At 35.7% G+C, this 25,549-nt stretch overlaps 3 protein-coding genes across 6 annotated transcripts in view; 1 reads left to right on the plus strand and 2 right to left on the minus strand.

Moving 5' to 3' along the window:
- Nucleotides 1–25,549, minus strand: part of LOC117208591 — a 280,013-nt gene that overhangs the window by 24,998 nt on the left and 229,466 nt on the right. The window contains exon 6 of one of the 4 annotated variants that reach the window (XM_033449823.1): nucleotides 24,800–24,984. The exons of the other annotated variants lie outside the window; for them this stretch is intronic. Within the exon in view, the coding sequence (XP_033305714.1) occupies nucleotides 24,815–24,984 (170 nt within the window). The 3' untranslated portion in view covers nucleotides 24,800–24,814. Of the gene's footprint in view, nucleotides 1–24,799; nucleotides 24,985–25,549 lie in introns of those variants that run through there. 4 annotated transcript variants of the gene reach the window in all.
- Nucleotides 1,973–6,001, plus strand: LOC117208595. The gene is made up of 7 exons (XM_033449828.1): nucleotides 1,973–2,153; nucleotides 2,720–2,966; nucleotides 3,305–3,408; nucleotides 3,913–4,032; nucleotides 4,128–4,277; nucleotides 5,137–5,196; nucleotides 5,565–6,001. Exons 1-7 carry the CDS (start codon nucleotides 2,024–2,026, stop codon nucleotides 5,738–5,740), a joined length of 987 nt encoding a protein of 328 aa, XP_033305719.1. The 5' UTR covers nucleotides 1,973–2,023; the 3' UTR covers nucleotides 5,741–6,001.
- On the minus strand, nucleotides 11,649–13,911 carry LOC117208593 (lipase member H-like). Its single transcript, XM_033449827.1, has one exon. The coding sequence runs from the start codon at nucleotides 13,380–13,382 to the stop codon at nucleotides 12,333–12,335; it is 1,050 nt and encodes a 349-aa protein (XP_033305718.1). The 5' UTR covers nucleotides 13,383–13,911; the 3' UTR covers nucleotides 11,649–12,332.

Raw genomic sequence — 25,549 nt, forward strand, 5'->3', positions numbered from 1 at the left:
GCACGTCGATCCTGAAAGTAATTCTCACTGATACGAGTTATGAAAATTGAATTCGCTGCAAACGGATTTTACTACGAAATTTCTGCTTGTCGTAAGATAATAAGATATTTTTAATCTCTCCTTCCGAGATATTCGAACATTTCCAAATAAATCGAACAGACTGTTTATGATTATAATTGCGTATACGTAATATACACAAATAACGAATTTGCTAGGTTTTTCCACACGATTGTACATACTTGATTACCATGTTATTTTAATACATCGTTTCATGAAAATAGACACGAGGTTCGTGTAAATATTTGATAATTGATAAGGCGTTGTTTGATGAAATGGAAAATGTTACACTGCGCGATAAGTTTCACGTACACATTTACGTGCTTCCATTTATAACAAGATTTTACAAGTATTTGCAACGTGACGGAAATTTCAAATGACTTTGAAATGGTAGCGTGGTATTGTTTTACCTAAACAAGTAATTTTCATGAATCTTTCTTCTAAGTATCTTTTATATACGCTATTGTTTAACAGATACACAAGGATTTTTATTCTCTTTGTTTCACCTTTTTTGTGAATTTCTAATCGTATCGTCCACTTCGGACACGTTTCGTTCATAAATCCCGTCCATAAGTCCCGATCCACTGATTGTCAGACATTATAAGCCATTCGATTGTCAGAATTTCTATTTACGCGAATATCAAGGAAATTTGATGTAATACGACGTTAAGTCAGATGTTTACCATAACGTTAGCGTTGTCAACAAATTGTAATAGTAGAAATTATCAAAGAGTCACTTCAACATTTTTACATGGAATTGTACATTGGATCTCGTATCCGTCGTACGTTTATTTGTGTTTATAATAAGTGTTTAAATAACACGACGTTTCTCGCGCCTTTCAGTAAATAAAATGATTTCGATGTGTAGAAGCAAATAAACTTGGTGCATTTACTTCTCTACATGCACGTATTATTTTATCTCGAAGTTCTTCCATAAAGTTTGCTGTTTTGTCGTAAACAATGGCTTGAAAATATACCCATAAGAACAAATCTACTGGAGAAAAATCTATACGGAAGAACGCATGGTCTATGTTGCGCAATTTGTTTACTGACAAATCCGTTTACTGAAGAATCTGTTTACTGAAGAATCTGTTTACCGTACAATTTTCATATTAGATAGATGTTTCAAGTAAAATGTCATAGCGAATCTTTTCGTATAATCTTGCCAATCAAATTCGTATCATCAATGAAATTAATACTCTTTTCGGCAAAAATCCAGATATAGAATGAAATTCGATTGGTTCTTACCAATTTTCTTCCTCGTTTATTAGACACGCGCTTAATGTACTTTACTAACGACACATTTAACGATGGTAATTCCATCACAGAGAAGACAAAACGTGACGATACGCTAATCGGACGATGAATATAGACAACGTAGGGAACTTGGAACAACTATGTTGACTTGGTTTGGTAATGTAGAAAACGTGTGCAAGTTACCCTCGTTGTTGATACACAAGACCACTTCTTAAAAATTGGTAAAAAATTATCAATACACATGCGTGAATATTTCAGGTCATTCGTCGAAGAATTTTTAATATATTCCTTCATCAGTGTTGTCATGATGTATATAATGTGTATGAATATTAACGAAGAACAACCAAGTCCGTAACAAGTTGAAGCGTGCGATCGACACATTTACTTTGGACTCCGACATTAACAATACACTCGAAAATCCTTGACATCCGTGAAGTGCGCAACGCTCTACAGGCATAATTACCACCACTATCCTATTCTGACTGTGACTAAAAATTTCTGTGTAAGTCTGCATTACTTTCTTCGATGATAAACGTTTTATTTTCATTTATCTAATATTTTGTGACGTAATTCAGTTGATTAACAGTAATAACAAGTTCTTCAGCTCATTAAGAAGAATGCTGACTTAGGTAATATCCACTCCCTTCCATAGTACCAGCTATTTCAGCTATTTATTCACGTCGAAGCTGCATATAAAAGGCGGGCGGTGATGGTGCCAGGAGAATACGCGTGTAGAGTTCACGATCTGACGATGGCCGGGCTCGGTAATAATTCGCGTTCAATCATTGGAAAATGCGTTCTTCTGATGTTCCTAGTAGCTGTTCAAGTGACAGGAGAAGGTGAGAAATTTATTTACGAAATGTATCTTAGCGATATACTTCGTACCGATGGTTATTATAATGGTTCGATTCTTATGTCGGCCAGCAACGGTGTATCTTGGTTCTTGTACGGTATTCTTCTCATATGCAAAATATAGAACGATAATTTATTCTTGCGCACAGGAATATTGTTTGAAAAATGTGTGATTTCTGCGCAAGATAGTTTTACGCTTTGTTATCGTGTTATATAAATCGTTACTTTACATCGTCCGATGAAAATATACAGGAGGTTCGTGTAAATACTTGAAATGTGAATTGAAACTTATATATAGCGCCCTGTGCGAAAAGTTTCACATAACACGTCTGCATAGATGATACGATTTTGCGTATTTGTGTATTTCGTTCGAGTAAAACGACAAATTTTCATCGATCTAATTGCATCGTTTTGTAAAAAATGTGAGAAGCTATTAAATTCCTATGCTAAGTATATTTTATACGTATTACTTTTATTCTGCTTGTTTCGCTGCGCGAATCAGTGAACTTCTTCTAATTATTTCGTTCACTTTCTTCACGTTTCATTGATAAAGAGAACTGCAATGAAGTAAATTGTCCCGGTGAACTGATTGTGAGATATTACAAGGGGATTGGCTGTACTCCTATTTACGCGAATCCCAACGACTGTTGTGCGGAAGCATACAATTGCAGTCATCTGAACAATTTGTCACGGGATAAATGCTATGTGAATGGCAACGAATACAGTGTCGGAGAGACGTTGAGACCTGAGGATAGCAATCCTTGCGACAGGAATTGCACATGTACGATGTTCAGAGATACGTAAGTACATTAGCTTTGGCGATCCTAACGATCAGTGATTGGTTCAAGTTCAATGTACATCAAATAAATCTGAATCGAATCTAATCCTTCATAATCCTGTTTATCAGATATAATAATTCGATCTTTGTATTGGGTTATTCGGAAAATCCACGATGTTATTCACACTATAAATATATTCTGTTGGGATCTGTATATGTATTAGTACTTTTAATGGTTACATACCGCAAGTTATGAGAGTATTCGAACTATGACAAATATTGTTTGTGAATATATTATCATTTGAAAATCCATGAACACGCATTACTGGAACTAAAAGAATACTTTTATTGTGTGAGCAGTGCCTTTTTCGAATGCGAGAGATTAAACGATTGTAATAGTACTGAGGAAAAGGGTTGTTTGTACAGAAGAACGCATGGTCTTTGTTGCGGAGATCCATTTTGCGGTGAGTAAACTAAATACAATAAATTAAGATTGTAATAAGAAAGATCAAATATGTTCAGAAGTATCGGTATTAACATAATTTGTAATCCATTTTATGCTGGTCGTTGTTTGAAAGCAAATTCTATTTTCTTTGAATAATGAAGCAGGACAGCGGTTCTCAACTCGTGGCCATGAAGTTCTCACACATGCAAATTATTGCTGTTTTATTCGAATGAAAAGTATTTGGCATGTGCATTTACTCGTAATAGAACTCTTCTCTATGAATTTGATAGTTGTTAATGTGCAATTGACGAGTGTTTTAAATATACATGTGCATTTGGCACGTTACGGATTGAGATTTTGATAACAAAGAATCATTTACAGGGGGTCAATGATAAACAAAAGGTTGCGAACCGCTGCAGCAGTAGAATAGTTGCACTGCGGATACTTATGCAAATTCATATTCTTATGAATATCACTGAAAAGACGGAATGTAAAGATCTCTGATTTTGGTTGTGTTTTTTAGATATGGAAGAAACAGATAATACAACTTGTACCGTTGACGGTAAAGTTTATGAGGCCGGGGAGTTCTTCTATCCAAACGCTAATCCAAAGTTGTTGTGTCTCTGCATGGAGGGATACACAGGTATAACATGAAAGAAAAGCTGAAATGTGTGCAACGAAGTAATTGGTATCTAATTTATCAGTAAAAAAATGAAACATAATTAAATGTTCTTTTAGGTGAGAATATCGAGCCTTACTGTCAGCAATTGAACCGTGATCCGTGCTCTGCTCTGTTCACGAGTGCTGCTGCCCAAGTTCATGACAAGTGGTTACCTCTGTTTCTTATGTTACCAAGATATCATTGCTATCAACCTGTATATACGGGCCGTAAGTTCACAATTGGAAACACGTGTTTAATCCTTCCGCGTTCTCTGCATCAGAAGTATTAATTTTCTATAAAATGTTTCCTAGACGACTAATTAGTTGTAAAAAAAAAATGAATTTTGGAAGTTACAATACTAGCTACCGCCTAATAACTGAATTGAGTGCCATTTACTGGGAAAATTTGGGAGATAGCGTCCAAGTCCGTCATAAGCAGCTCCGAAAATGGTTACGAATGATATATTTTCGTAATTTTTGTTTACTTTTCGGAATTCTCAAGATAAATGCAAACAAATGTAATAACTAGAATTGGGATAATGCTTGGGTTTCAATTACGATGGTGGACGTGAAACATTTTTTTGTTTTTCTATCCTACCACATGCTGAAATTGCGTTTGGGTAATTAAAAAGTAATTATAATTAAAAAATAAAGCTTTAGAATTATTACGCAGATTGAAAAAGTATGTTATGAATTGAAATTTGAAACATTCTATTAATTAAGATTTCTATTAAGTAAGATTTTCCAGATTAGTAGAAAAATTAGAAAAACATTAGCGTGCGTGGATACATAAAGTCATATATGGTGAACAAAAATGATTTCACTTATATATACTTAGAAAAAAGCCAAAATGTACAAATAATTAGAAAAAAGTATCATTTGTACCCATTTTCAAAGCTGCTTATGGGCAGACTTCGACTTCATTTTTCTGGTCGATATCAAATTTTCCGAACGAATAGTACTTATTTCAGTTATTAAGAGGTAAAGTACTATAACTTCCAACAGTTATCTTTCTCAAGTAATTATTCATTTCGAAAACTTCCTCGTAAGAGAAATCTATGTTACAGAATTAATTTTGTTTTTGCAGCGGACTTAAAGAACGTCGATATCGAGGAATTTAACAACGTTATGTCGGTTTCTGCGGGAGGTAAGTGGCTTTGAGAATGTGCTTCAACCTGTAACGTCATTTCTAATGTCTCTCTACCTGCATTTCTCGAAATGATATTCAAATAGGATTCATCGATTCCGTATTTCATCATCATCATAGAAATTTGAACTTGACCAATCTGTTTATCATTCAGTTTTCATATCAGACAGATCTGATGTAGAATTTCATAGCATAGACATGAGGTGATCATTTAATACGATTATTTAATGCTGTTGGCAAAAATCAAAGAATTAAACGCAGCTCGTTGACACTTCCTTGGCATTTGGTACTCGTCTCACTTATTTTACTGTGAAGTTATTATGTGAATGCAATCAATGATGTTAATTTTATTATATTGGTTTTTACAGAAACCAAAATGTGCCGATTTTATAATGATACGAAGCGCGTAGGTGAGGAATTTGAGCCGGAACCGGTCGACATGTGGACGGTTGACTTGAAATGTAAATGCGAGGTGCCTCCATTTATAACGTGTCAGAGGTCAATGGCAGTGCCAGTAGATGATGGAAGTGGAGAGAATTTTTAAACGTAAACTATCCATCTAACTGCTTTAGTTCTTGAACATGTTATCGTTATCTGACTAATTTTTGAAAGCTATCGCGATTAAATAATTTGTTGATTTTATGATGTGAAATAAAATACATTAGTAAGTTAAAAAATTAGAACGTTTCAATAATTAGTAGAATAGCTCGTAAATCGATATAATCTACCAGAAGCTATATTTGTATTTTACTAAATCGTAGCAGTTGAAATTTTTTAAATACGCTTTGTTACTGAAAGAAAGGAACGTGTGGCATTTGGTGATAAATTGCTTTCTTTATTAAATTTGCATTTCTTTATTATCCTAACTATGTCTATTAATGATATAGTTTATCAACCAATCTTTGACAACGAAAGGATAATAAACGATAGAATGAGACTCGTTTTACGACGCGACGCGCCAGCTTTGATATAAACTTGTAATGTTTGCATAATTAATATGATTATCCGGTATTTCATTGCTCGAAATTGAAAAACTTTCTGTTCTTTAAAGGAGCCATCTTTTCATCCTGGAGAAACACCTTCTATCAATCTGTGTTATATCTTGAAAACCATATTTCAGAAAGTTCTTAAGCTTCTTAAGTCTTTGTATCGCGCGCGCATTCGAACGAAGTTTTAAATCATAGATAAGAGAGAAAGATATATATATATATACCTCTTACAATATAAATAATTCACCCAACTTTTAATCCAAGAACGTTATTCATCGAATACCTTGGGCGAGTTTCTCGATCGAAGAAAATTTAAGGAATTTCGAGTATCTTAGTGAATATCGGACAACTATGCGTTTCATAAATCTGTCATAATTTACCGAAGATTGCGGTACATCGCACTGAATACCGAGATTTTTCGTGTCTCCGTCAAATTTTACGATTCTCAATTTATAATCCGCGAAAGCATGGTACAAACCATTTTATTGCGAAGAAAGAGAAAACGAACTTCCAATTTTTTTAGTTTTCTTTTTTCTTTCTTCTTGTTTGTATGTCGCTATCGATATTTTATCTATCGTGCTCTGATAAAAATAAATTATATGTTCATAGAAATTAACAAGGAAATAAGCAGGAAAGGAAATAAACAAATAAACAAATCGCAAGAAGTAACAAAAATCTTGCATACATAAACCTAATAGTCGGTTGGAACACATTGATAAGAACGTTTCAAATATTCTCAGATATACCAGAAACAAACCTGCGAACGTATCGTGGTTCATTTAAAAAATTTAGTTCGCAGCTTACGCTGCGGTACACACAACGTTTTATTACTTTTCCAGACCTACTAATTTCCCATTCATTTAAATGAACCAGAAGTATGCTTATTTCGAGTCGCACGATCTCGTGTAACATGACGTTACTAGAAAAAATAAACAGATCTAAAAACGTTGCATTAATGATACGAAATGTGCACATTCCTCGGGAGTAAATATTGGAACGTTTGTCGTACTATTTTATTCTGTGCATTTTTATATATTTTATATGTAACTGGATTAAACAGGGTGTTTCACAGATGTCAACTAAAATTTGAAAACTTTCCTCGATAATCCACAAAAGCCCACATTGTATGTCGATTTAATAATTTTGTTTCTGTTGAAAAATTGTATTTCTCATAAAAAAAAAAAAAAAAAAAAAGGAATCTGAACCGATCGACTACCCAAAGATTGGATTAACAATTTACCATTTCCGATGAAAAGCAAGATCCAAATGCATAGATTACACTCCGCTTTGGCGAATAACTACGTTTAAATACCTGAAATTTCACCTAATACGAGTTCTTTTCATCACGATGTGTGCACTCTTTAAGTAATTATGTTGTTATACCTACTTTTAGTGATATTCCCGTTTCAAGCAAAGCCAGCATTTGCATGCATTTGAATACATTACAATACCTTCTACGTACAAACTGACGTTTTTACCAGCTATTTACGTGCGCGCGCGAACTTTTTGATTACATAATCTATTCTTGCATCGCGTTGTTTCTAGTTCCAATGCTATTCTGATATCTTCCACGTGAATTTAAACTGCAGAGTGCGTCATTTTGATATAAAATGTTATACCGTAAGTTTTCGATCAAACGATCGCGTATTTTACAGAAGAAAATATTCAGAGAGATTTCAATATGTAGATGGATCTTGCTCCATTTAAAGATATACTGAAAAGAGAAAATAACCTAGATTTTCTAGATAGATATGTGAGATGTAATACAGATGTGTGTCACGATTGCAGAAAATAAAGATAAAATTTGAAAAAATAACTGTAAATAGACGAGAGATACACGATCTAATTCTTGAGCTCGTTTAATAAGTAGGTTACTTAATAATTCATCCTTAAACAACTATTATTATCAAGCTACAATTAATCTATTAATCCCATTTTCCCGAACTGTATACAGTTTACGTATGAAACAACATTTTTTGAGATGTTACCAATGAATGTTAAAAATTCGAGAAGTAGAAGATTACAACGTTAATTTAAAATATAATATTAGAATTGAATATTGGAATTTGTATACTTTATACAATTTTTGTTTGTAAACTTTATAATTTTAGTTGCTGAAATATTACTCAAAACTAATTAGGATTATTTTCCTTAGAAAAAGAGTTTCTAGTTTTAAATTATTTTCGTTTTAGAATAAATGAAAATCCTTTACCTGTTGCTTAAACTATGTTATGTAATTTCAATTTGTAACAATCGGATTTTTTAATGAATTAGTCGGTGTCCTGAATTCTTTCTCTTTTTTTTTTCGAGCCGGTTCTTATAGTCTTTGCCATCACGTACCGGCTAACGAGAGCCTCGTTAGTTACTAACGAATTGTTTGGATACAATCCAACTTCCAAAACGTGCTTTCCGTTTGTTTAATATTCGAATTGGTGATGATTCAATTTGAATGTTCTAACACTGTACAAATGAAATGGCTTGTGTTACTTTAGAGAGAAAAATTGTTAAATTTTCAATTAGATTATTTAAAGGAAAGTCATAATTGGCACTCGACACCATACACTTTTTGTTTATTACTATAAAATTTGATTTTACTTTTATGACATACTTATATTTTAAAATCGTTCTAAAAGCTTGGTAAATATATTTACTTGCCAAATATATTAATTCTTGTAATCTACTCTAAGATTACACGTATGTTAATTATCGCTATTGTTACTATTACTGCGTTTGCAAATAGTACGATTAAATTGGAACTTATTCATTCGTTTCAATTATTTTAATATGCAATAGCAAATTTCATTAATTTAATCGTAGTAATAAATTTGCTGTAGAACACGCGATATAAAACTTATTAAAGTTAAGATAGTGAGCATTATACTTATCGTTGATTTACATAAAATACCATTCATAAACATAATATAATCAGGAAATCTGACCCCGGTATGTAAGCGACAAAATTAATCGAAGCCTCTCTCGCACAGCCTTTGACTCTTGAAACGTTTCACCTGCGACTTATAGAGCATGACGAACCGTTTTGTCTTAAAGTCGGCTTTAAAGAAACTAACAGGATCATGCAGTAAGGCTTCTGGTCCTTTAGATCTTCTAAGGTCTTTGCACCGGACTCTGTTCAAGTAATAAATTCTTTTTAGAATCTTACGAACGTTCGATATTCGCCACATTATAAAACATTGCAGGAAAAATGATCAATAACTCGTGTTGCTGTTAATAATTGTTTAACTGTTTAAAGAGGGAAAACGAGTTAAATATACGGATTATTTTTTTTCAAAAACAATACTACATTTGGGGATTTCCTATCCTTTTACGTGTCAATTCATTCGCGTTAATGATAAATTATGTTATAATTAATATAACTGGAGTTGAGCACTTTTTCGTGTCTTGATTAATTAATACATTTTTATAATTAGTAAAAAGTTAGTAAAAGTTTCTGGTTAGGGGATGATCCAGTTAACAGGTTAATAACGCATTTATCAATTTTTGTTTTATATGACATTTTTAAAATTCTTATTATTAGGAAAATATTTTTGAACCGTTTTGCAGAAAAAACAATGGGACACCCCGTACAACGTTACGTAGATAGGAAATAAATGGCCGAGTAGAACGTGTCTGGATTTGTCACTCGACTAAGATAACAATTGTCATTTGTTATTAATGGATTTTATATCGTGGGAATTAGACTTCACTAAAGCATTGTCACAATTGGAATATTCCTAATATAGAAATCTTATCTTGTCCCGCTTTTTGTGTCGCCTATCGATTAGTGTGTTTTCGAATATCCAGACAGTTTTCGAAGATAAAAAAATATGTTTATAACACAGCAATTTATGAATTCGAGAAGATTGCAGTATTTTTTAGATATGGATCAATGATTTTATATTTCATTGGCGAAGAATCTTTACTGAAAATGTATCGATCCTAATGAATTTTTAATTTTTTAATAGTGGAGTTGTTAAAAAATCAAACGTGGCTGAATTCTGACTCATCACTTATTTTCGATGAAACTTTTACGCTACGCATAATTTAAATAGATATTACATGTTAAACGTTATTACAAATATTATTTATATAAATTATCGAGTAGCTTTGGTAATATCTTTTCATTTTAGGTGTATTTCTATTCCTTTTGAGAACTTTCGAATTAATGTAATATCAATATGAAGAATCGTAATCAATATAGAATACCACTAATTAATTAGATTGCAATCTATGTTGCTCTAATTCCCGAATCAAATAGATATTTAATCATTAATCTGATCACAGATATATAATTACATCTAGACAGACTTTTTACCGTAGAAAAGATGAAAACAGGTTATTGATAAGATTAACTTCTTAATTGCGTAATCTCTTATCATTTGCCTTTTTTTTATTGAGAAATCAATTTGAAATATTCTAGAAGAATAATAATTATAATTTTACGTGTTAATACAAAAGTACTGAAATGTATAAAATCATGCAATCTACACCTATATTTTTTCCTATGGTATTATTCAGAACTATAGGAAGGCATTGCAAACAATATAATAATGCCACTTAAGGCATTATTACATTCACAAACGCTTTAAATATTACTAAAGCCCGTAGTCGTTTTCCACTCACACATATTTGTCTGTTTTCAAAAATTCTAGACAATTATAAACAAATTTTCATTAACACGTGTATTTCCATACTTCAATTTTATATCAAAGGTGCGTTGTTCACAGAATTTGAAAAATTGTTCATAAAGATGAGAGTGGAACTACGTTGGAAAAGTTTAGAGGATCATAGAAAAATTAAGTAAATAGATAAACAAATAAATCATTTTTATGTTTCATGCGAGTTACATTTAATCGATACGTATTTTTCTGTAGTAACAGCCATATCATTACTATCGGACGTAATGTTTGCCTTGGAATTTTCTGGTATCAAAAATAATATCTCCGATGATAACGTAATTTTACGATCTATGTTAAATGTAACAAATAAATAAATATAAATCGTATATTATTAATCGCTTTAAATATTTTAGTAAATTGATAGCAATTAATAACACTGGATGAAAATAAAGAATTTTCGATATGATAAATACAATAAATGACTGAAATATGAGAATCCAAAGTAAATGATATAAGGAATAAATAACCTCTCTTATTTTATACAAAATAATATTTTTGTATCATTATTTCGACGATAATCCATAAATATAGATACAAAATCTCGCTAAATAACTACGCCTCTATCAACAAATAACAGATTACGTGCAACTCGTTTATCAATATTTCAAACGATATTAATAAAATTCAGCTTATTTATAATCCCTTACATATGTAATTTACATATGTTACGCTGAAATTAAATTCTTCTATATTTGCATATATTCAATATATATTTTGCATATATTTTCGAAATCAAGTTTCTTCGATAAATCTCACTAATGCAGCTGTAACTTTTGCGCGTGTTACACGTAAGATTAGATATAAGTTGGATAATATCTCGTAAAGATCCATTCGATGCACACTGTTACGTAAAAAGCTTACAACGATGTTCACAATTCCTATCAAACCACTGATTTTTATTCGTCAAACCGATGCAACGAACCGATATCCCCTAACCACGATATATAAGTTCAAATCCACGATCCTAATCACTTTGGCGAAAGTAAAAAGATGTTTGATATTAATGTACTTCACACAAAAATTTGCCCGAGAAATGCTTCGAAATGTCCAAGTTTAATCTTCCCAGAGAAGATTTCGTTTTATCGAAACTTTCGAGCCGATAGTTTGTTCATCCGTTTCGCGCGCGTCATCGATACGAATCAACTCCTAAACGGGCTTATAGCCGGTTAGCCCCATTTCTTTCTCTACGCCGAACACAGTATCGATTAGCGGAGCACCAGGTGCTCGAGATACCCTGACCTTGACACGGAACACGTTTTTCAGTCAACTCTCACGCTCACCGTGACAATTTGCCGGAGGGACACATCGTTGGTGCCCGCTTGCAGCAGCAACCGCTTCGTCTCACGCACGTGTCCTCTTTATGCTCCGCAATCAGAGAGCAGAATCGCATCCGAAAGTCTCACGTCGTACATTCTTCGATTTATCGTACGAGTTGTATCTCGCGACAGTAATGCTCGACACTTCGTCGACCTTACGTATACATATCTAACCGGTTCACGCTGAAATTTCCCATGGCGTACGGTTTGTGCCCGTTCGTTCTCACCAGATGAAAGCCTCTGCTCTTCTTATCCACCTTTTCGCCAGCCAAAACGGCCGGGTACCTGGGAGGACACAGGCCAAGCAGATAAAAAGAAAATCCTCCGCATTTCCAGCCCCAGAAACCCACATCCGAATTGATGGACTCGGCGAAATACATCACGGATCTGTGATGATCACACTCAAAAGGCTTCCAATTGTCCCAACAACCTGGCTGGTTGATCCCACCGTTCATATAGAAATCTATGTGCCCGCTCATCTCCACCTTGCCCTGAATGAACGCGTTCGTATGAAAGACATCGACGAAGACCGCGTCCGACGGGTCTAATTTGTAGTCATTCTCCACGGTGACAAACAACGGCATGGCAGGATCTAAACCCGTTATCCTTGACATCTTGTACGGTCTGAGAGCTCTAGCCGCGAACGCGGGCACGTGAGCACCCAGACTAAAGCCGATCACGTGGATATCGTCCGCACCCACGTCCCTCAATCTCTGCACCAGCTGGGCCAAACAATCGCCCACGTGTGGCACGTTTTGCACAACGATGGGATAGCAGGGTGCCGTAGCTAGACGATGCCAATCCATGGCTATCACATTGTAGTCATAGGTTTTCAGATATTCGTTTCGCACGTCCACTAGGTAAGACAGTGCCATGTCAGAATCGTAACCGTGTATCAGGATCTTGGTAGGGTTCGAAGGTTCGAAATGGATTCGTTTCAAATTCGAGCGCTTCTCGTCGACCATGATCTGCTGACCCGCATCGGGATTTCTTTGCGTGTATAAGAAGAACGTCACCTCTTTATCAGGGCAAGTTTGATTCGTGTTCACCAGACACGGTCCTATAAAGTAGTCCTTGGCGACACCTTCGTCCAACGAGTTGCTGACGACGAGCGGCTGCATTTGCGAGCCAGTGGACGGACGAACCATCAGAGAGATGGCCAATACACAAACGTAAAACATTTTCCACGTTGTCAGGTGTTCCATGTTGAGTCTGTTGACTGGTCCAGTGGTCCTCCACCGGCAAGACTGAAGACTGACGGCCGTTAGGGCCGGTTTCACTCGACTGCCGAGACGAAACTAGCAAGCGGTTCGTGCGTCAGCCAGTCGCAAGGGAAACTTTCCGCTCGATCAGCACGTACCACTGGCCGCACGAGCTCTGAATTCTTAAAGAGGGGCATGCCAGACCCGACTCGTCTAATTACCTGGCTGTGACGACGTATGCACGTGACGATCGATAGACGCGCCGCCACCGCTCGATCGCGACTGCCTCGACAAAGGTCGAGCCGATGACGAATTGAAGCACGCTGTTGCCGATATTAGTCTACGCTAGTGTTCGCGCTTTTTGGAAGCGTCACTGACTGCCGATTCGCGAAATTGATCAGCGGAAAGAACGATAACGGGAAACGACGCCCCAGTGTTCAATGGGACTATTGTCTACGAGCTGGAATCTGTAACGGTGTAGAAACAACGCCGGAAGATTCGACGTGAACAAATCGCGAGTCTGTCGATATGACTGGCGCAGGCGCGCGACCGAAAGCGGAGCGCAGCCGACGGAAATCGATGATGACACTCGCGTGTGATTTCGTAGATAACGTAGTGTTGTTATGGAAACCGTGAATCGATGAGTCAGACAGCGCTTTCGGCGATCGTTCTTCGAACTTTCTTCGATTTTCATCGAAGTTCTTATAATTATAATTAGTTGTACGAAAATATAACCAATAGGAAGAATTTATTGTATCAATGGCGTATTTAGGCGTAATCCTATTTTTTATTTTATGTTATCTATTATCGTGACTGCGTGTAATCTTATAATTTGTCGTCCATTTATCTTGTTTTTTTCTTAATTATCTTTCCTACTTCAATAATTTTTAGTAATAGATCCATTACTTTAGTAGCGTATATCAAAGAAATAATTGTTAGGATTGCAGCAATTGTTTTCAGCGAAAGGAAACAATTTTGGATTCACGTTCATCTCTACTTGATAAAATCTAGTTAATTATTGTTCACAATACATAAGAGGAAGTTTGCGCGCCATTGAAGGCAATCTTCAATGTCATTGAAGTTAATCACGTGAACCTACCATGTTCTCTCGATCCTAGTACATGCACGACAAATACATACATCAACTTATAATTGCTCTAATTGACATGGTATGTCGCGTTAAATTGTTCTTCTTAGTCAGTTACTCGAGCATTATATCCAGCAACAATTCATATTTCACTTGAAATATCAAAACAAATATAAGTTTCCGGATATTTAAAAAATTTTAACTTTTTGTTCTTGTATTCTCGTTAAAAGAAAAAGAACACATTTTACCTTCTGATGGAATTTTTGGTTCGAGAGATCAGATTAATTATTTACAGATCACAATCGTTATAACGTACAATATTACATAAAAGTGATTTATAAATAATAATTAATTAGAAATCAAACAGTTGTTAGAATATAAAACAGCCGAAAGTGGCGTATGACGATAAAAATGATGCCTGGAAATATTAGTTTCGGATGTGGCCGTGAAAGTGGACGCGTGTTTCCGCCGCTAGAAGGTGAAATTCTCGCTTAGTATGCGGCTCGTAGACACGTACTTTCCCGTAGAGTGTAGAACGTACGTTGAATGTCAATTGCCAAAAACACTTTTACGTTCGTTTCGAGAAATGGCTTTGTCTGTTCCAATTACGCGTTGTGCGCTCAATTATCGTCATCTACCAATTGCTGGCCAAGGTAACCGCTGACTTTATATGCCGAAATTTCAAGCACTGAAAACACAGCCAGAAAATGCTTGCTTGGACAAAAATGAAGGGTTGAAACCACGACATGCCAAGAGGGAAACGATAGAGGGATAATTTTTGTGATAAACGAGCCGATGTAATGACGGTCCGCTTTCCAGCCCTTTTTCGATGCATCAAGATGCAATAAAAATGAAAATAAACGGGTTTACTAATGGCGTGATGTAAATGTATAATAAAGAATAATTGTACGTGATAAACCGTGTCTCGATGATCTTAATGTGACGTCGTGGGAATTTTAATAGCGGAAATGAAGTGAAAGATCGGTTGTAAAGAATTTGTCAAAATCTTAGATAAGTATGATTATTGTAATTAGTTTTGTTGAGCTTGAGGTTGACTGATTGAAGAACTAATGGATGAATTTGTAATAGAAATGTATATTGAAATAATTAAAGGCATAAGTATAATGTATAAATTTATGCTGATTCAGATCCTTACTTTCTTAGTGTTATTGTGTTATAGTGTTATTTATAGCAAAAGACATTACCAAAAAAAGTTAAGCTTATAGTTTTAGCTTGAGGCTACAGGAAACATAAATAGAAATAGATTTTATTAGTTCCTTTGTTCCTAGACCTTGCAAACCAAAACATAATGTATACTTAAGAGTACAATAATATGTACCGTACCTTTTTAGAATATTTCTGCGTAATAGCAGTCTACAGGTCACGGATGTACATAAATAAAGATGTAGAGTTTTTCTTGAAGTAGTTACATCAACAAGTTTCTTGCAAATTCGTCAAAAAAAAAAGAGACGCGCAAGTACTACAGTTCGAAAGTACCCGAATACTTGATCGTTTCATACAAAACGTAATTTAATTACAAAATTCTAGAAAAATTGTAGATCTCGCGAAGACTTTATGCCTTCTAGTGCTACTAGAATAGTACCATGTATTCGCGTACGATTGAATTTTGTCGCGATTAAATTGATTTTTAAAAATTAATATGTACGTTATGATAAAACTGACTTGTACAATCGTTACACCATGCAGAAGTATTTGCAAAGACGATAAGTCCTTACCTTTTGATTCTTTAATTTCTGAATTATGAGTTAGATTAAGACGAATTCTAAACTGATAAAAGAACTATCGACGTCAATGCAACCAATGATATTGAGATAGTAGACATTTTTCGGAAACTCAGAAATGTATTATATAATAAAAGACGATCGTCATTCGTAAATGCGTATGTAAATTATATAGTTGAAATATACGCGACAGTTTTTGCTATTTAAATCCATTCAAAGGAGGAATAATAAATACAGTTTCTATCGGTTGTTTGAATTTTCCAGAAGAAACCGCTTATATAACATGGAAACAGAGGGGATAATGCTTTGTCCAATATCGAAACGGCGCAAAAAGAATTACATAGCTTGTTAAAAATATGCGGAGGAAGATACCGAATGCTGGAAAAATACCCTTCTTACCGCATTTTAAAAAATACCAATTCCATCGAAATGAATAGAATGAAATCTGAAACGTTCACTTTCTTCCCTTTAAATATGAAATTTTATTTTATGCTATCTTGCTTTACTTTGTTTATTATACTAAATAACATTTCTCATATCTCCGACCTTTTATTATAATAGGATACGTAGTTTCGCGTAATATACATTTTATTTATATATCCTATTAATCTTTTTGTTTCTGTTAACAAAACAATTTTATTTATTCGAATATTCTCTACGTTTTAAATAAATAAAATTATCCTTTCAATAAATATTATTACGTTCCCTGAACAGAATTATGCTTTTCGTTACCTTATAAGTATTCCTCTCTATGTCTTTATTCGGGTGAAAGTCGAATATCGTGAAAAATGTCGCATGAAGATTGATGTAACATTACCCGTTCTCACCCGTTTTAGCTGTTTCAAAATTCATAACAGGAAAGGAAAGCATAATCTCGTTCTCTCCGCCAAACATCACAAATAGGAAATTGCAGATTTCCCCGGAATACCCCGGAATTCTATTTCGCAATTCTGTCTGTGCAAATCGTCCCGACATAACACGTCTAACTAGTACCAGGATCAACGAATTTCGGTTGAAAATTTCTCCATTGCCAGGCTCCATCGTTATAAATAAATAAAACATTAAATTGCCAATTAACCGACCAGACTCCACCACCTCGTTATTTTCGACAATATCACCATAGACAAAAGAGTCTTCGAATTAATCTATATCGCGTTACTTTTCCAATTAAACGTCGATAGTCGGGCAGCTTTTTAATTTGACGATTCGTTACGATACAAGAACTGCCGCGAATCAGTGTTTAATCTTTCCCAGCGCCTCGTCTTTTTAAGCTCATCGAACCAATCCTTTTCCCGTCTAAAAAATTATGTTGTTTAACTTTCAGCATATATTAGCTTTAAAAATTAATCCTAAAATTGATTCACATATTACCTACTATTATTAATTATTAATTAGGACGACTTACATAGCAAAAAAAAAAATTCGTTGTTGAAGAAAGTAGTTCTTCCCTAAAGAGAAGAACGTAATAAGTGTTGATTGTGAATACGTAATTAATGGCTGAAAATCCTCTAATTTACCAAAGATCGCCGGCACTCGTTATTTCTTAAAGGTTAAACGAAGCTTTATCAACAAATCCCTTGACAGAAGTAGGAAAGAAGGGAAGCAGATCTTAAGGTAATAGAAAGGAAGTTTTTAAAATTAAAATGAGGAAGAAAACAAAGAGATCTCTGGCCTGTCTACCCAGTTCGAACGAACGAAGAAACAGGGTTGCAAACGGTCGATGCTCTGCTGGAACGAGGCCAGAGCTCAGTGTCCGGCATTGCTTGTCAAGCAACGCTTCTTTCATTCCCAGTTTCTTCCGACTTCCTCCGGCCTATTAGCCAGCTTCTTCGCATTTTTCCAACCATGCGGATTGCTGCTGTGGCAACGGTAGGCAATGGCAGCGTGGTTGCTAGTCATCGCAAGGGAGTTTCGTTCCTGGAGAAACTTTCAGGGGCTGAATTTACTTTTGACCTGGATTGACGGTCGCATGTTGACACTTTGTGCCTTGGGAATCATTTGCGTGCACTTTCTGACATTCTTTTGATTACAAAAATTACTAACATCCTTGGATGCGTTTTCATAATTTTTTATTGTATTTATTCGATTTTATATCTCAGCTGCTGAGTCAGATAAAATTAAAAGAAGGCCAGTAACGATATCACGAACGTTTTCGATTGACTCTTATTACTTTTACGTTTTATGGCTTGTTTCATATTCATCGGGTCCAACATATGTACAGGGTGCGATCGAATAACATGTACAAACAGGCGATTCCTTATGGAAAATAAGAAAAAGAAACGTAGAATATCACTTTCTCATATGACGCTTCGTTTTCTAGAAAATCAAGTTTGAAAATTTGTCAAGCACGCTTAAACTTGGCTAACAACCGGCTGGAGATGAGTAAACGATCAATAGAAGATCCTAAATGCAAGAATAAGGAAAAAATGTGAAAAAGGTTTGTTTGTTTAGTAAATTTTCGAGTTTCCTTTTCTTAAATAAATCATCTTGCAGACAAATTTTATTCTACACTTTCGACTTGTTTTCACATGTAGAACAACGTCCTGTCGATTATTCGCTCATCAGTTGTTCAGTCCAGAATTAGCTTACGTATATTTGATAAAATTGCCAAACTGAAAATTCTGGAGAACGAAGCATCATACGAAAAAACTGTATTCTATATTTTCTTCTTATTTTTGTTCGTAACATGTACATGATATTCGACCGCACTCTGTGTAGCTTGAAAGCTATCTAATCAGATTTCGCAACTTTGCTGAAAATTACGTGCAATGCATATTAATTGCTTATAATTCTACATTACGAAATTTCAAAAGCAAAGTGTACGAAACAGAACTTTGCAAATGTTATTCGGTTAAACTGAAAATGATGTCACAAAATGTGCCTATACTACTATACTATTTCTCAGGTATTTCTCTATACTATACTCTATACTATATACCATTTCTCAGGTTCAAATAAAGTAAATTAAGCAAGATCGTATTTTTCGTAACATTTTGTTTGAATTTATGTAAATATACCTGCATGCATAGTAGTAGTATGTATTTATTGTCAATATTTTACATATCAATATTTTCGAATATAACGCGTAACAAAAGTCTGATAATACTGCAACTACGTATATTTACATAAATATTCTTTTGTTTTTAGGCGAAACTTGTACAAATTCTGTGTAGCTTTTTTGACTAATTTATAGGTTTCATGAGCAAATCGAATTACATGATCGAATTATATGAATTACACGACTACGAAGTGGAATCAGATGTGGTGATCAGGCACGAGCAAGCAGTTCGCGTTAAACACGAAGGGTAATCAAATAACACGTTATTGGGTATGGCGATAAAATTAAATACGAATTGGATTTCACTCTCGTGCGTCCACCAATAACGCTATTTCACGAACAAACACAGAATTTCGCCACTGGCTATGTCACAAATAACAAGCGAACTGTTAATCAAATTGAGTGGCAAACAAAAAGTCAACTTCCCTAGGATTTAAGAATTACAAACTATAAACCGATAAAAACAATACAATGTCGAATGAAAAAGAAACAATTATTCGCATAATTATTTTCTTTAAAAACTTTCAAGAGATAGAGTGGATAAATTGCTTAATGATAATAAATTACTTAAATGGCACGAAATAACACGTACATCGTTGATTAAATAAATGTTACAACGATCTCAGATGCGTCTTTAAAAAAATGCGAACAAGCTTATTACACGATCCATCTTTCATATGCTAGATTTAGACAAAAATAAACAATTACCTTTTGGCAATCGATCAGTGACATCTTTTCTTATTACATTTTACGATATAACGAGATATCTTATTTTCTCATCTACACTTCACAATTCGCTATCTTCTTCTATTAAGTTTCCCTATTTAAATCTTTTCAAACTCCGATAATATCAAACTCAAAAAAAAACCGTATTTAGTTCTAACCTTAGCAAATACAGTTACATTTAATTTACATCGAACAATATCGCTGAGCGATCAAATTCTCTATTTACCCTAATTTCACTATTCTACTAAATACTCAGTTTCACTATTTTCCGGCTTCCAGAAGCCCGACGTCTCCTCTTCGCCCTCTATTACCCGCGCAATAATAATTTCTCCACAAGCAACAACCTCCTTTCTCCTCCCCTCCTCGTATCTCCGTTAGAAAACGAGCATATCCACCTTGCCTCGTATGACGTTTTACAAACGTTTGCCGGGTAAAACGAGGCGGTGGAATGCGAGATTCGACGAAATGGGACGAAATGGTAGGAAAGTGCGCGTCATCCGGCGAATAAATGCGTTCACGGTTCAGCGATACGGTGGGACGCGACCGCACGTCGCTGTGACGGTAGAGGCGATCGTTCAGCGGAAACAACGTCGGTCGACGGCGAACGCGAAAAAGCGCGAGGTCGTTTCGTTTGGTTGGTCGGCCTCAAACAGCGAACGTACCCTCACGGACCACCGTACAACCGGTTGCCTGTTATAAATGAAAGCTCGTTGGGCCAGCCGGTTATCGTGAAACAGCCGCAAACAAATTGCGCTCGCGGTCGCATACTCGTGTCCGATCTCTTGTAATAAGGCATAATGCGACGCGATTATCGGTCGATAATTTGCACGCAATCCGTCTAGACACGGCGGACCGTCGATCGCGTGATTTTACGTACGAAATTCTCATTCGAACGTTCGTTTCCTCTTTATGGATCGCGGGCTAATGCCTCACGGCATAATCTTCAATAATCATTTTGCTTTTCGGCTGTGATGCTGGTTTTCAGAAGTTTCAAGCGTTTTTACTGTGATCTGTCGATGGATGTTGATATTTTCTTGTATTCGGAGGAAAAATAAAAGTTTCTTGTAGTTCGTAAGGATAACAAATATATTATTTATCTATGTACTGTTTATAGACTACAAGTAGCACTCTTTGGGATTTTAATTGAAAAGATCATTGAGTAAAAACTACCTTTTATTTAAATGGAAGTCAGCGATGTTAAAGAGATTGGTAAAAATATGATGTAAATAAAAAATATTAATTTTTGAGTGTTCACGTTAACCAATATAAACGATGAAAATTGTTTTGGTTACTAGTAAATGTTACGGACGAAGGAAATTAGCTTTATAATACCGTTCATCAGTAACCGAAGAAGTTATGGTTATTTATAATGATTAATCGCAATGAAAATCATTGTTTCACGTATTTTATTATTGTTTATTTTCACATATATATTCTGATAGATGTGAAATGCATCGACATAAAAATCTACATTTCTACGAGAAACAACTTCCTGCGAAAAGATAGTATTAAGGTCAGCCTACTTGGAGCGGATGTTGTCTCGGCTCTTAATTCTTCGTTCCGTTTCCACAAACAATATCATTGATAGTAGCGATAGCAAGCTTTTTCAACGGTGACGAAAAATTTAGGTTAAGCTGAAAGCGGCACAGCAGCCAGCGACTCTGTAAATTCTACTGAGCTGGAATCCACGAGATTTCGAGCGGCCAAGAGACGGCTGATAAACAAACAAGAACACGACCCAGTAACCCGGCCATTACCGGGTCGATTTGCTTGTACGCCTGAACACTACAAAAGAGAACGCTACAATCGAATGAAATTAACGAACAATGTTCCCGAATGATTCGATCCTTTTAAAATGTAATTAATGTTAGAATTAGACGTAATTGATATTAGTAAAATTTAATTAGTACAATACCTAGCCCCCATCTAGACATTAATTATAAAATAATTACTTTTTTTTTAAAGTAACTTACAAATTATTCCTTAGTTTTATAAATAACATTATTTGTACGTTTCTTATTGAAATATTGAAAATATAGCAAATCTCAAGTAAATATATCTCCATCTGACAAACTTAGTTAATCAGAAAATGAAGTCAGCGCGGATAAGTCGCAGATGTCGAAGTATCGATTTCTATCAAGTCCCGATACCATTGCCATTAAAATTTCATTCTCGATATCTTACGAATGATAACAAAAATACAACAAATAAAATATATTGTAAAGACCTGTTCAATCCGTATCTATCACTCTATCGAACTATCCAATGGAAACAACCTGAACCAAACAAGTTCATCCCATCCGTCTCTCCCTATAAACCTTCGTCACAATGATACAAAACGGCCGATTAAGACGTCGTCGAGTATCATCGGTCAAAAATGATCGATACGAGACATCTTACCATTTCTCCGCGCTTATATCCCAGTACAATAATTCACTCCCATCCCGTGGCCTCGATGGGCGCGGTCCATTTACATTTCATTTCGGTAGGCGGTCGAAGGGTTATTTACATTTTCCTCGCGTTTGCCGGCCGCTGATCGCGCAGATCGAAGCGACGGCGCGATGAAGAGGGAAGAAGAATCGGCGGCGAAAGACAGAGAAATACGAGGAACCGCGGAGAAGGGTTCGCAATGGGCCAGGTTCGGTGGGAAGAGGTTCGTTGCAACGCAACGTTCCGATTTAATGGAGCGCAGCGAGTTGATAACGGGCAACGGGCCATTGCAAGATTTATTAACGTCTCGCGACGCCGGATAATGTCTCACCTATTCGCCGACCGGGGAAGCAGACTATAGTCGGGCTGAATTATTCGCGGGACGGAAATTAAGGCTCGAGGCCGGCTGTCTTTTAATCTCCGACAAACGTTTCCTTCGTTTCGTGCCGCCTTCGCCGCTTTCGCCACGGTCTTCCACGGTCCTTTCGCCGGACCGACAGCCTGTCCGATCGATAGACCGTCAGGAAATTCAATGATACACAGGCTCTATGCACGCACGAATCACGGAAATTCTTTTTCGAGGGGATACACACACTCGTTGTCCCGAATACGTTTAACGAACAAACAGTACGAACGATGGCGGTTGAAGAGCGTGGGTGTTTTGGTTGGAAGAATATCAAACTTGTTGAACCGGAGCGATATTGAGTGGTAAGTGTGTGTGTGCGCGTGTGTATGTTTTTGATTGCAAGTATCGAGGATATCGTAGCGAGAGAACTCGAGTGAAGAAGCAAGTAATATGCGAATGGAACTTGTTGATTAGAATCGTAGAAAATGGAGAAAATTGAGTTTTGCTGGAGAGAGATGGAACTAGTGATACACGATACGTTCTTTTTTCAATCGTTGAACCATCATCGTATATAACATTCGAGTACAGATTTTATAGCGTCTGAAATTTTATCGGAAAATATATAAGAAAAATGTGAAATTCGTTTATCAGAAATTTTATTAGAGATTTGAGTAGAATATACTTAATTTGCATACGTATGAATTTCTCTCGATTCGTGGTATAAATAATTTCCGAAGTTGCTGTTCTAAATGTTTCGCTTATTTTTTAAATAGAAGCAGCTTTGTTCAGAATAGAGGCTGAATTAATTAATCATCCATTGTCGATTGGTCCGCTTTCTCTCGTTGTTACGAACTTTTATTTACCCAGTTTTTTCCCTGTTTCTATTATTCCCGACTTTTTTGCGCTGTTTTACAAAAGAAACTTTTAACAAGTTCCGCCCATTTTCCAAGTTCTTCTGCTCAAACCGAACGATAACCAACCGAACTAAAACAATGACAAAGAAACGAAACGTTGATTTTCCACTCCTCCCTTTCCTCGTTCCCCTTTTAATATTTCCGCGGCAGGATGAAAAGTTTGTTTGCTACAAAAGTTCCATCGTGAGTTGCTAAACTTTTTTCAAGAGAAGATGTAAAACTTGATCCTATTCCGTTGTTAAACTTTCTTCGGTTCTAGTGCATGAATATCGTAAACGATCGATAAACAATAAAAACTTTCATAATTATTACCATAACGATATACAGTATTATTGTACTAGTAAATCAATGAAAGAAATTAGAAAGTATTCGCTGCCGACTATCTTTCTTATATAGGGTGTCTCAAATTTAAATGTCAAAATTTCGGTAGAACGTAGAGGACCGGTAAACAAAGAGAAAGTTCTTTGGAGATCCACTCGTTTTTTCATTTATTACTCTTATCTATCAATTCAAAATGCTGGTGCAGCAATGCAATCATTACTTCTAACGACAACCGCTCTAATCGCAGTTGCATTTTGCTTTGATAATATTTGATATTAAACCTTCGTTAAACAGATGATAACACGAATAAATAAATAGAAATAAACAAGCGAAGAAACGTAAACGTTTTCGTTTCCTTTCTCGCGATTTTCTTCAAAATGGAGCAGAAACGATGCAAATCTCAAAAGGATTCTTTTTCTTAATTAATCGGTTCCCTCCGCGTTCCCGAATTTTTCACATTTAAATTCGGGATGCCCTGTACAGGTCCTCTACAATACGCGCTATTGATCAGAAGCTCGAGGAGATTTGCCGAAACAATCGCAACGTATTGCTCATAGAATGTTTCAGTTCTGCTTAGAATCCTCAATTATTCTGACAAACGAACATTGTAATGCGCGACGACGAAGCAAACGACTAGATGGAAGGAGAACGTTTCGAAAGGACTGGGAACAACGCGGCTAACGATATCACAAACTGAGAGCACTGGCGCGGATACATCGCGATCGATCATTTAATGAAAACGCCGCCGTACGTTTTATTGCTCCGGGAACCTTCTGCAACGACCACCCCTTTATTCCGTTCTACAGGTTCTTTAATTTCGTTGCACGGCTTTCCTGACCCGGTAGTTCGCGGTGCCGACCCAAATAACTGCATTCTCGGTAAATAAAGAGCCGAGGTTAGCACTGAAAATATGGCGATCGAGTTCGTTGATCACGTTCCTCCACGCTCCATCGTTGCGGTGTGGGTCAATGGTTACCTGCGCTGGTTAGTAAAGGTGAAACTTTCATTAAACGAACAAAGCTACTTCATTCGATCCATTGATCAAGGTTGCTGCGTGTGAAAGAAAATCAAAGCGTCGAGGATTAAGCAGGTTTTATTGGCAATTAAGCGTCCGAAGCCGAGTCATTAATTTGGGATCAAAGTTTTATCGAAATTCTTCGTCGCGGTATAAAATGTAATTTCTATCTGTGGAAAAGTTCTTCGTGCTTGGTTCGCAAGTTCCATAGTATTATTTCTTTATAAAGTATGCTATGGTATTTATGAAAATACCGAGATATTATTAAATTTGTTATACCTTCATATTCCTTTCTTTCCACTTTATTTCCAAGCCAATGTCGCGGATTCCTTCATTCTCGTCACTTGCTTTATTCTCCATTTCAACTTCTCGTCTTGCATTAAGAAGCGTATATATGCACGTACACATCTCTATGTATTAGGTTGTCCGAAAAGTTTCTTTCGTTTTATAAGGAAATAACAGACGCACCATGTTTTTTGTTTTATATTAGTTTACTGAATTATTCACGAACATAATAATAGAAATATAACG

This window comes from Bombus bifarius, unplaced genomic scaffold (assembly GCF_011952205.1).
Source record: "Bombus bifarius isolate JDL3187 unplaced genomic scaffold, Bbif_JDL3187 scf7180000008140, whole genome shotgun sequence".
In the NCBI taxonomy this organism is placed as follows: Eukaryota; Metazoa; Arthropoda; class Insecta; order Hymenoptera; family Apidae; genus Bombus; species Bombus bifarius.

Excerpts from the sequence above, each read along its gene's own strand:
- LOC117208595 (XM_033449828.1), top strand. The coding sequence starts at position 2,024 with ATGGTGCCAGGAGAATACGCGTGTAGAGTTCACGATCTGACGATGGCC. Across the intron at positions 4,033-4,127 it reads CTGCATGGAGGGATACACAG|GTGAGAATATCGAGCCTTAC; the intron begins GTATAACATGAA and ends ATGTTCTTTTAG. Across the intron at positions 5,197-5,564 it reads TATGTCGGTTTCTGCGGGAG|AAACCAAAATGTGCCGATTT; the intron begins GTAAGTGGCTTT and ends TGGTTTTTACAG.
- LOC117208593 (XM_033449827.1), bottom strand. The coding sequence starts at position 13,382 with ATGGAACACCTGACAACGTGGAAAATGTTTTACGTTTGTGTATTGGCC.